Source organism: Sitophilus oryzae, unplaced genomic scaffold, assembly GCF_002938485.1.
Source record: "Sitophilus oryzae breed Bouriz unplaced genomic scaffold, Soryzae_2.0 scaffold_1307_pilon_pilon, whole genome shotgun sequence".
Lineage (NCBI taxonomy): Eukaryota > Metazoa > Arthropoda > Insecta > Coleoptera > Curculionidae > Sitophilus > Sitophilus oryzae.
This window is the reverse complement of record NW_022145957.1, coordinates 2,289,999-2,302,522: the sequence shown is the minus strand read 5'-3', so window position 1 is coordinate 2,302,522 and position 12,524 is coordinate 2,289,999. Positions and strand designations below refer to the sequence as shown.

General features: G+C 30.8%; 1 protein-coding gene across 1 annotated transcript in view; it reads right to left on the bottom strand.

The window, feature by feature from the left end:
- Positions 1-8,329: 8,329 nt before the first annotated feature.
- LOC115874888 (inactive rhomboid protein 1) overlaps positions 8,330-12,524 on the bottom strand; it is a 143,175-nt gene continuing 138,980 nt past the window's right edge. Inside the window, exon 22 of the mRNA XM_030890187.1 lies at positions 8,330-9,428. Within this exon, the coding sequence (XP_030746047.1) occupies positions 8,994-9,428 (435 nt within the window). The 3' untranslated portion in view covers positions 8,330-8,993. The remainder of the gene's footprint in view (positions 9,429-12,524) is intronic.

Sequence of the window (12,524 nt, the reverse complement as noted above, 5' to 3'; positions counted from 1 at the left end):
TTTTAAAATAACAGTAAACTGTTATAAAATTAATTAAAGTCCATTAACTAATGTCGATTTTGAAAATAGCCATCTTGATTGCCATTTTATTTAAAAATCGCTTTTTATTCAAAATCTGAGATAGATTGGTATAGGAAACCCTAATATAGTATGAAAGAGCATTTAAATCTGCTTATATTTATTTAAAAAAATACGGGGTCTTGCATTTGAAATAACAAAGTTTTTATGTAAAATAAATATTTAAAATAGATCAGCAGTTTTTGGTACCCCTGTATACATTTAAGGAAGTAATTAATTTTTCAGTAAAGTTTATTTCTGATAATCTCTAATCGGTGTTGATAATCTTTTTTACTGCATATTTAAATATTTTTAAATAGGTATCTCAAAAACCTAGGTTTTTAAACTTATTTAACCCTTATAATAAATGCCTTTTTTAGGTTCAAGAATCCAAAAATGATTTAAAATACCGGGTGTTTCATAAAAAAATATAGAACTTTGGTAAGAACATTAGTTCTGAGACACCCTGTTTATTTAAAAACTATTTTAAATTATGCACATTTCTTCCCCACATATATTATATCCTTAACAAATTTTGTTTCTACGTCTTTCTTTCCAATAATCTACCGAGGCGAATAAGGTGCGCCACCCTGTATAAATTTAACATTTAAATGACAACCATTGATAACGAATATTCTAAGAAAATAAGAAAAATACGCAGAAAAATCTCTGATATCTGGATAATATCGTTGATTGAAGAAATTAGATGAGCAGCCTTATGGGCGATTTCGTGCCACAAAACATGTCCGAGATGTAGCTGGCGTTACCGTCAGCCTGTCCGAGATTTAGTTTAGCTCTGCACCGCTGCGCGCTGATAGTCGTTTACAGCGCAGCGGATTGGACTTGGTGGTCGGAATGGATGGATCGGAATCCAACAAGTAAGGGTTCGTTTAAAAACAATAATAATAAGCTTTTGAATATAGACGCTAGGGGGCGTTGTCCTACAATTTAAAAAACATTGCGCATTTTTTCAAAAAAATTAAATGCAATAGTATATGTAATTTTAGCTGATCGGAAAGAGTAGTAAAAGCTTAAAAAGTCAGCGAAAACCGCATCTTGATATCTTCTTTCAAACCGAAGATATTAGCAAAATTATAATAAATACCAAAAAATAAGCCCTTAATTACCTTATTTTTACAATACGGTATTAGTAGCCCTCTTGATTATGCCCATTCTAACAAAAAATAAGATAAAAACAGTTAGTTTGTTTTAAAATCGACGAAATACCAGAATACCATAATACCAGATGTATTAATATCTAACAATTAAGATATTAATAACAGTGAAAAAGAAACGATGATTCAGTGAAGTCATGGTAGGCTTTGGAAAAAAGTTGCTTTTGACGTAATGGAATAAACGTCAAATTATTATTAGATCAACCTTTTGATAGCCTTAGCAGCGTTTTTATTGCTTTTATTATTTGAAGTAGTTGAATTTGTTGGCATTTTGAAAAAGCAATATATAAAATAAATATATAAAAAGCGATAAAAACGCTGCTAAGACTATCAAAATGTTGATCTAATAACAATTTGACGTTTATACTATTACGTCAAAAGCAACTTTTTTCCAAAGCCCACTATTTTCTTATTTTTTGTTGCAGTTGCGCCCCCTAGCGGTCATTCTATAAACTTGAAAATAATTTCCAGCAATTTCTCATAGCCTCTTTATTTATAAATATTTTTTTCCGCAGCTCCTACGGTTAATACTTTCCGAGATACAGCCGAGAGCTATTCTTAGTGGGACACCCTGTACAGCACTTGAGACGTAAGGGGAAATCAAATCAGCCTTGTCACAAATTTGCCCATTAGGTTGAGTATCTTCCCAATTCTTTGAAACAACGGTAATGGACTACGTGTAAAAAGAAATTGCATCAAGACGACGGAAAGTAGGAAGTATAGGAAAGAGCTCTTATTTCCAAAGAAAAAATAAAACAATATATATTATTCATAATATGTGCAGAATTTATTTATTATATAATATTAATCGTAAGGCTTTGGTCTTAATAGTGTAAACACCTGATAATTACAATTGAAACTGTACAGGGAATTTTATATCATAGAATATCCATCATGTATTGCTATATTTTTATTTCAATAAATATAATCGAAACGTTTATGTATCATATACAACAATATTCGATAAGTTCTTATTTTTATATACTCATGTTATCAACAAACAAGTAATAGTATATTTAAAATAATTTAGTTTTTCTAGCAATTCACAATGGATTATGCTATGTAATTTTTATAAAACAAATTCTTTTCAGTCATATAATTTAAAGTATATTAATTTAGCTAAACAAGAAAAAAACATATACATAAGTACAAGAAAAGTATTTTTTTTTCTAAAAATATCTTTTATGTTGGAAGTTTCTCCAGTGTTTACTTTTGTAAATACACTTGATTTCAAACAGAATATATACAAATAAGGGTTTGTACAAGTCTAAATTAAAAAGATTATAGCATTTAATACCTTGATATATCATAGAATACATTCAGTCAAACTTCTTTAACAAAATAGCGAAATGGAATGACTAGTACGTGTACACAAATACAAATATTTATTTACGACTAAGTTCTTATAAAAACATTATTTTACATCATACTATAAATTATAGTAAACATAAAGTATTGCATTAAATAAAATTAAATTTACAAAATATAATCTATTTTATAACAGAACGGGGATATAGTTTTCATTTTTTTAATAAAATTCAGTATAAATTATAGTTATGTTCTGTGACGATTAGTAAGTGGTTCGTTTTTATTACAAATAGTTATTTTATTGTAATCTGATTTATGGTGCTATTATCACATTATCACACCGTTCATATGGGTATTAAAAATATGCACCACACTTTATGAAAAATAGTAATGAAAAACAAATTTGTGCATCAAGAGAATTTATGCGTTTTGTTTATTAGTGTTATTTTAGGAGTAGAATGTAGAATGAGTGAGAGGCGAGTTGTAGTCACTGCGACATTAAAGACCTTGTGCCTCTCAAAAGTGGCTCACCCCTAATCATTTTTCAGTAACAATTTTTTTTCTACATCTTTTCAGTTAAAAAATTGAGATTTGGTATATTACTATATGACGTAAATTAGGATTGATTGACGTATTCAATTGTTTTCTCTCACTTCCTGTCTCACCGGAAATTACTACAACTTTTGATTTTTAAATGGTACCCTCAGTGTTTTGTTGCTTTATTCGATAGAAAATGGCACTCCGAATAGAATGACATATCATATGTCAACTTTTCACATTTTCTAATATGGTTTATTTGAAATTGCAACATGCGATTCATAACGACAACTTGACTCGAAATACCAAGTGTGTGGTACCAAATTATTCGTAAAAAATGTTTTTTCCAAATATGCTAGAGCCACACTTGTTCCATTAGAAAAATTTAGATATGATTAAAAATACGATTTGGGCATCTTTTACCCGGCCAGGACAAGACACGAAAAACATTAGACGATAAAATCTATTTTTCCAAGGCTCCTTAATTAAAAATTAGTGTTTTTAATACAGCCATGGCACTATAGATAGAAGTTTAAAATTCAATTTTGTTTTAAGCAAAAATGTCAAAAGTTGACATATGATAAGCCATTCTACTCAGAATGTCATTTTCTATCAAATAAAGTAAAAAATACAGAGGGTGCCATTTAAATATCAAAATTTGTAGTAATTTCCGGAGAAACAAGATGCGGCCGAAAAAAATTGAATACGTCAATCCATCCTAATTTATGTCCAAATTATACCAAATCTCGTTTTTTTATCTGATAAAATAAAAAAGTTATAGGGGGAGCCACTTTTGAGACGCACCCGGTATTGTGCCCCCTTCCTTGAGTTATAACTCATCACGCAGTCTATAACCCATCATACATTTTTCTGTTGTAGGGGAGAAGGGTATTTCCCATCCTTCTTTGATAATAGATGTTCTTCTTCCGAGTTAATAAGTTATTAAAAAGTGGTTGTGGCAATATTATTCTGTGAACTACTGTAAAAGCTTTTTAATAAACATTTAAATAAAAATTTCAATTCGATCGTAGAAAAAATGTTGTGTGCAACATGTGCAAAAATCATATTTGTTGCACTCAGTATGATGACGTAACCGTTGCATTTACACTTGAGGTGAAACTATAATACATTTCATTATAATAATTGCAAAAATAAAACAAGAGAAGATTTTTTGCTTTTCATTTAGTTGGAAAATACCCCTTTTGCTTTTTAATTACACACTTGAATCTCAATTGTAGTTAATTAGTTTTTCCTTGCCTTTCATTTGGCTTGTGTGTCTGTTTTGATAAAGTTCTTCATCAGTTATGGCACATATTTTTGCACATCCTGTCAAAACTATTTACCGAACAATGGAATTAAATGGTGGGAACAATTTCTTAAAAATAATGAGTAAGATACTAACAAAATATGAAACGAAATTGAACCTAAAACAACAAAAAGCTAATAAGTATTTAAATACAGACCCCTTCTCTATAGTAATATTTATATTGAAGAAAACCCTGCAATCCATTCACAAAATATAACAGTTCACCATACATTAACTGACTAATGTCTTTACATACAATTATGTAAGTATTTCATTGATAGTTTTCTTGAAACTATTGTATAGAATAAATCCAATTATTTTCCAAATAAAAATATAAAGTGTATAAGTGTTAATTCGCAAATACACTTAAAAAACTTATAAATGCTTATTCTAAAAATAAAAATATCGAAAGTTATTTAAATAATTTGTTACGTACATTTATAATAAAAGAAGGTAGGTACTCCATTCTTAAGTATTTAATTTTTTAGAATTATTATTTACACATTTTTATATTATCATTCATGCTTTAGGGGGTAATTCTACTTATAGTACATTATCTATCATTAATAATGAAAATATTTTATATTTTTCGATAGTTGATTTTTTAAATACACTCAAATTAGATCATGTATTTAACGACATATACATGTATTTTAATGTGACATCTCAACTTAAAGATTATCCTGCTGACATATTTTTTTAATCTTTCAGAACATTTCCTCGTTCTTATATTGTATAAACAATTATTAGTGCGCCTGAAGTATTATATACAAAAATAAATTATAAATTTGTACATAATAATACTTCAAGTTAGGATGTCGGCTTGACAATAATTAGGATTTAAAGCTAAAAACTGTAATTCTTAAGAGATATAAGATAGGTACTAATCTCCGTATAAATAAAACTGCATCTTTTTTAACAGTGAAATCCTTGTTATGTTGGCATTATATAATTCGTTGCAAACAAACATAATGGAAATGCTTATTTTTCAGTTTATTTATCTGTATCATTACCAGATATCTTGCTAAGGAAGCTGAGAGAAGTTAGCTCTATTATTTTCCAAGCACTCTGTTTATAAACCAAGAGATTACAAACATATTAAGAAAATAAAGTTGTTGACTGGTGTCCTTGATTATTTTTTTTTATGTAATATGTAGTCTTGTTTTATCACATACGACGATCTTAAATTACATACATATGTAGTAGTTCTTATCACAAGAACTATATTATAAAAGTCTTTTCAAATTGTCAATGTTGCCTCATAATCTGTAGCAGTATATTTTTATTAATACTAATTTATTACCTCTCTTCAATCCACTTCATTCTTATAAGTAAATTTAACAAACAAAAATACATTTTCAACTAAATAAACCTTATAAGAACATAATATCAATAAAACTATGGCAGAATGAACGAAAACTAATTTTGCGGAAAAAATTAACTATTTAGGCCAACGACAGTAACCCGATGTTAAATAACATAGAGTGGTTTTATTATAACTGGTGAACATAACGTTTAAAATAAAATGATATCTGGCTTATAACAGGGTGTCGCTTAAATAAGTAAAAGTATACACTCCGGCACAACATTCCGCCACCCTAAAAATTTGACTATCTATGTTTCATAACTTAGTAATCCGATTTTTATGATTATGGTATTAGTGTGAAGATAAATTTATTAGCATTATTTTTTATTATTTTAATAGCTTATATTCTTTGATTAGGTGGGTTTATACTGGGCTAAATCAAAAAGTTGTTTTTTGTAATAAACTCAAAACACCCTGCGGAAAAAATGAGACGGGCATTTTGGAAAAAAATACTGTATCCTGTAATCTTAGATGTATTCCGAACATTTAATTTTTTGAATAATCTCCTATTATCTCCATTCTTTTATGAGCTACATATTTTTAAGTAAAGTATTTATTTCAGAGATTCTTTTATTGACAAAAACATTAATTTTATAATAATTTTAATAGCGTGTATGTTGACCTTCTGCAACAGCTCAAGATCTTGAATGAATCTTTTTCTTACAGTGCCACACTCTATATAGAGCGTCAGCTACCTCTCGCATGTACTTGTGATGTGTGTCATCAGTGTTTCACAAGTACACGGGACGTACAGTTTATTACCGAATCCGAACGGCACTATTTGAAAGGCTGTACAAGGCAAATATACTAAAGGTGGTTTGCGATTGCCTTCCTTGAGGTGGCGGCTCGTTGGTCGCTCTATTTAGATAAATAAATATTTTTTATTTAAATAAATAAAGGGATCGTACTGGCTGGGGATCGAACCCAGTACCTTCCGCTCCGCAGATCGACACACTAACGCTGGAGCTACGGCCGGCCCTTGAATGAATAAGGGTAGTTATTCTTTCTTGATCTATAGCATGATGAATATCAAGCTATAGATCAAGAAAACTCTTCACAAGAGCTAAAGCTAGCTAGCCATAGCTCTTGTAAAGTTTGTGGTGGAATAGGACCACGACGAACAACTCTTTTAAGTTCATCGCAAAAATGTTCGATTGGATTGAGGTCGGGACTACAAGAATGCCATTCCAATCTTCGTAGTCCAACCTCATCCAGGTACTCGTTAACTACTCGTGGTCCTAACTCGTTACCCCGCGCAAAGTGGGGCCTGGCATTATCATGCATCAGTATAAACTGATTTCCAATGACCTTTCGTTGTTGTCATTTTAAGTTGTCGTTCCATTTGCTCCTTAGCAAATGAAACGACAACTCCTTGGAGGACATCCTCAATATAACTGTGGGCATTAAGAGCTCCATTTTCAAAAAATTCAAGATTATAAAAATATTAGTACTTTATTTAAAAATGTGTATCTCATAAAAGAATAGAGATAATAGGACAATTCAAAAAAATGAAATGTTAGGGAATACATTTAAGATTACAGGAAAGGTTGTGTTTTTATCCATCCATATGAATCGACAATAACCAATTTAGATATATTATACTTTTTAAAAGTCAACATATGTATATAGAAAATGTATGTTTTATAAAATATATGTTCACAGTTATAATAAAAGTACGGTCTAAAGAATAGTTTATAATCATGAAAATGCAAAACAATACTGAAGTAATGGCCACGAAAATTAATGGTCAGTAAAATAAGAGTCTATAATAAGTAATAACAAATTTAATATCACAATCGAAACAATATATTTGTAAATAATGTCTATACCTTTGTGGCGTTCATTTCTTCAAAAAAGTCTTCTGGGTATTTCGTCTACTAGAAGAAAATCCACAAAATAAAAATAAAGGGAAATTAAAACGACTTTCGTTGCACGTCATTAATGACACCATGCGTCGTCTTATGGAGTTTGCTGGTGGATTATGATGTGCAACCAAAGTTATTTTAATTTCCCTATAGTTATTTTTTGTAAGGACCGGTGGGTTGATCCAACGGAGACTAATTTGTCAGCGGTATTTTACTAATAAAACGAATTTGTCTAAGGGACAAAAAAATGCTTAACGTTTCAGTATATCTCCTTCCGTCGTCGGAAGTAAAAAAACACAAAGAACAAATAAAAAACTATTTCTAAATAGGTACAGGGTGGGTCAAATTGGACACAATTTAAATAGAAACATCCTTTTCCATAGGAGATAGACGAAAACTAATACCGGTGTCTAGAGCTCAATTTTTTATCAAAAACAAGACGGCAAAACCCGTACTTCGGTATCTGTGACCGTTTCGGAGTTACGGGGTGTTTTTCAAAAATCTGCTTTTTTAACAAATCGCTGTAAATTTTTTGCTATGGAAAATTTTGTATTTTTATGATAAGATTTCCAAAGCACCTTTTTACATGGAATTTAATAGTTTAAGTATTAACCTTTTTTAAACCAATAATTTTGAATTTGAACAGAAAATTTGATTTTTTAAATGGGTCACGCTGTATTTTTTTAATTCATCGAGGAGAACTAACTACAAAATATTTTTTGCGTGGAACTCTAAAATTGTTAACTAAAAAAAATTATACTTAAACCATTAAATTCTATGTAAAAAAGTGATTTGGATATACTTTCATTAGAACACAAAATTTTCCATAGTAAAACAATTACCACCGGTTTTTAAAAATGCACATTTTTTAAAAACACCCTGTAAATCTAAAACAGTAACAGATGTTCGGGTTTTACTATTATGTTTTTGATGACAATTGAGCTCCAGATACCATTAGTTTTTCTATATCTCCTTTAGAAAGGGGAGTTTGCCTTTAAAAGTGTCCAATTTGGCCCACCCTGTACAATTCAAGAACAGTTTAGTTTTTTTAACAAAAACGTCAATTAAAAACCGTTAACGATCTGTTAAAATAAATACATGTATATTGTTGTACTATTTTTTGTCCGTTAGATAAATTTGTTTTATTAGTAAAATACCTATTGACAAATTGGTCCCCCAAACTATTCTTATTGTACAATTTCTTCTAGTGGCAAAAATACCGAGAAGACTTTTTTGAAGAAATTAATTTGTTTCATATTCAACAATAAAAACACAATATAAATTTATTTTTTGGCGAAACATGCATTTTTAAAATGAATATTAGTTACCATCAAAGAACCCAGACTTACATATACGGTAGAATACCGTTGAATTTGATGTCATACTTTTATGTCTTCTCTTTTAAAATTGATATTTTGAGAAGCACAAAAGTCTCGTGTGAGCGGCAAACAGTTAAAATATGAACATATTTTACAGTCGTAAACGGGTATAATATAAAATAATAATATTAATACAATGAAAAGTATCAAAGCGGTCAAAAGACAAACCCATATTAAGAATATTTTCTTCTGCTTGTCATATGGCCCAAAAGATACAAAAGGCAAAAGCGCGTAACTCAGTAGAAAGCCGAACATGAACCCAAATAAATGAGCGTAGTTGTCGACCCAAGGCAACAACCCAATAAAAAATAATAATGTAGTTATTGATAGTAGTTTGCAGAGAGCTTGATTAGGATGTTTCAACATCTTCCAAGAGTTAAGTACTTCAACGATTAAGCAGGCTAGTAGACCAAACTGGGAGCCAGCTGGACCCACCTAGTAAAAAAAACATAATATTTAGACTTAACGCACTGTAAACGAAGTTATTTATAGGTTTGTTCCAACACAGCAGAGGACCGTTCTTCAGAGGTGGGCAAAGATTGAACGAGTCGTTCATTTGAACGAGTATTAAAAATGAATCGTGTGATTCGATTCACTGCTTAGAATACAGTTCGTTCAATTGAATCGTAGCCAGCACAGATTCATAAGAGTCGTGAGAATTGATTCATTACTTACAATACGGTTCGTTCAATTGAATCGTGGCTAGCACGGATCCATAAGACCAAACCAAACGAAACGATGAGTCGTAAAAAAGTATCGTGAGAATTGAATCGGATCACAATGCGATCGTTCGTTTCTACGGCGCGGCGGTGATATAGGCATAGAGTCAGGCACCAATATTTAGACTTAAAAAAAAGACCTAAACAAACATCATGGACATAAAATGCAAACGATAAAAATGTTATTTACAAGAAAAAAACTTATTTATACTGTGCTTAGTACAGGAATGTCTGTAATGTATTTAATTTTTACGTTAATATTTTTGTTAAAATAATATTACCGACTAAAAACTGTTAAATTTCGGACTAAAAGACGAAATCGTGTTTTTATGCAACTCCAAATAAACATTGTTGGCTCCTGCTCAATATGATAAAAAAATGGCGTCAGCGATGGTTATAAAATGAAAATCGGTGTTATTTTATATGTAAAATTATATAGGCAATGTCATCGGTGTTCATTTCCAAGCCAACTGGATGCCATTTTTTTAGATCACATGCGGTATTATATACTATTTATTATATGATTATTAAATGGGAATTAAAATATCGGCTCTAAAAATATTAAATTGGTATTAAGAAGTCTCTAATAAATAGTATATATGAATTGAATTGATAATTTAACATTATTTGTAAAATAATCAATCCAATTACGCTAGTGTCATAAAGTGTTGAAAAACAAATGAAAGAACTGTATATTTCTTTTTCTGGTCCCTTATAAGTAATTGTCCGGCCAAATTATCGCCATAATGCAAGTGGTTCGTTCAAATGAACGAATCGTAGGAGTCGATTCAATATGAGAAATTGAATCATGTGATTCAATTCACTAAAAAGAATCGTAATGCCCATCACTACCGTCCTTGGTATGGTTACGCTTATGCGCAGCGGATAAAATACGCTCCATCAAAGAGGGAATCGTTTAGCGAACGATATCTTTTGCATTCCAACGGTACGGTGATTTCGATACCAGCCTAAAAGCAAGAATCAAAATAACTGACCTGCGTATTAAGACTGTGGGTCAGGTGATTATTATTTTTACTTTATTTCTGTGGCTATTTCCTATTTTTAATTCGTTGATCCCTCAAGTTTTATTTGGTATTGATCGTTTTTATACGTATTTTAAATAAATATTTTTACAATTTTGTACTAAATATGAAGAGTGACGACAGTGACATTATAAATGATTATTTATATTGATATTGAGTATGTGGATACCACTGAAGATGATTTAAAACTTTTGTTAAACAAAGCAAAGGTGATTTCGTGTTAATTAAAAAAAAATTGTGGATGCACTATGTGCGCATATTTGAAGTGAAACAATAACAGCTATTAAATTGAAGGATTTGAAGGACATGTGTGAAAAAGTGTAGTTTGAAATTTTGAAAACGTCATAGATTAAAAATTAATAAATAATTTGATTCACTTTCACAAAATCTGTATAAAATTATCATTTGGCCGTCTGAGGACTCCAATCAGGTACCTCAATCCACGTGCCGAGTTTGGTTCCAATCGACAAATAATTAAGAGAAAAATTCTGATGATTTCGTCCATTTAGAGGCATCGGTTCGAAACGTCGAGGGCGTCATCCTGTAGTCCGTTCCCAATTATACCGAAACCAACCCACATGTTTCTTCAATATCAAGTCCTTAGTCCCACCCTGATGAAGAACTAAACGAAACGTCGTATCCAACTTTGTAGGGTGGGACCGTGTGCACCGTCGCTCACATAGCCTACCCACAAAATTTGGTCGCGATCGAACGACATCAACATTTGAAGTTTTTTATATTAAAACTAACAGTCACAGTGATACGTGTCGTACAACCTAGCCAAGTTGGCCTTGGTCCAATTTATCGATACACCAAATTTCATTTAAATCGAACGATTTTTTCGCCATTCCTGATGGGGTTTCATAGTGCACGAAACGTCGTCAAAATGAAAAGATCGGGTTCTTCGAGTCCCATCTACATTCCCAATTTCATCCCCCTAACTCACATAAGGCCCGAGTTATAACGCTCCAAAGACCCATCTCAACTTCCTCTTTGGCTTTCCACTTTTTCGATGGTTACCACTTTTCGTGACGTGTGTCGTGACGCTAGCTCGTGTGTCGAGCCTTCAATTTTTACTCCCAGCGTGCGTAAAGAAGTTTCACTTCAAAAATAAAGAAATTGAATAATCCGTAAATAAATCCAATAAATAAAAAATTCGAAATTTATATGGAAAATATATCTAACCTATATTAATAATTAAATTATATTTTGAATTTGATTCTAAAATTAGTTCAAAAACCTTTCCAATCCGTATTTAATTTTAGTATAGTAACAGAACTAGAGATGAGCGATAATTTTTATCGGCGACTTATACCGGTGACTTACATGGTCACCAGTAATACCAGCGACCTATTTCTCCGGCAAGCAGCGACCAGCGGCCCTGGTTTACCCAACGGTGAAATGTGAGACAGGCGATGTATTGCAAAATGCAGACGAGAGCGTATCATATGATTTATTTATTTATTATTGATTATTTTTTATAACTAACTAATTCATGGATCTATTATCACAACCTACTCTTGAAATCATATAAAATGTAATATAATTAGTATAAATTTAATTATCAATTGCAAAATTGTTTAACTAACAAATATTTTTTAGAAAACAATTTTTTTTCGTAAAATTTTGTATACTTGTGATTGTAAATCAATAAAGATTATTATTACTGTATACAGTGTATACGGAACTCGTTCAGATATTGACGTTAAATAAAAAAACATTCTCTGTTTATACCTGACATTTAATAAAATGTATGCATCTTTCCGTAA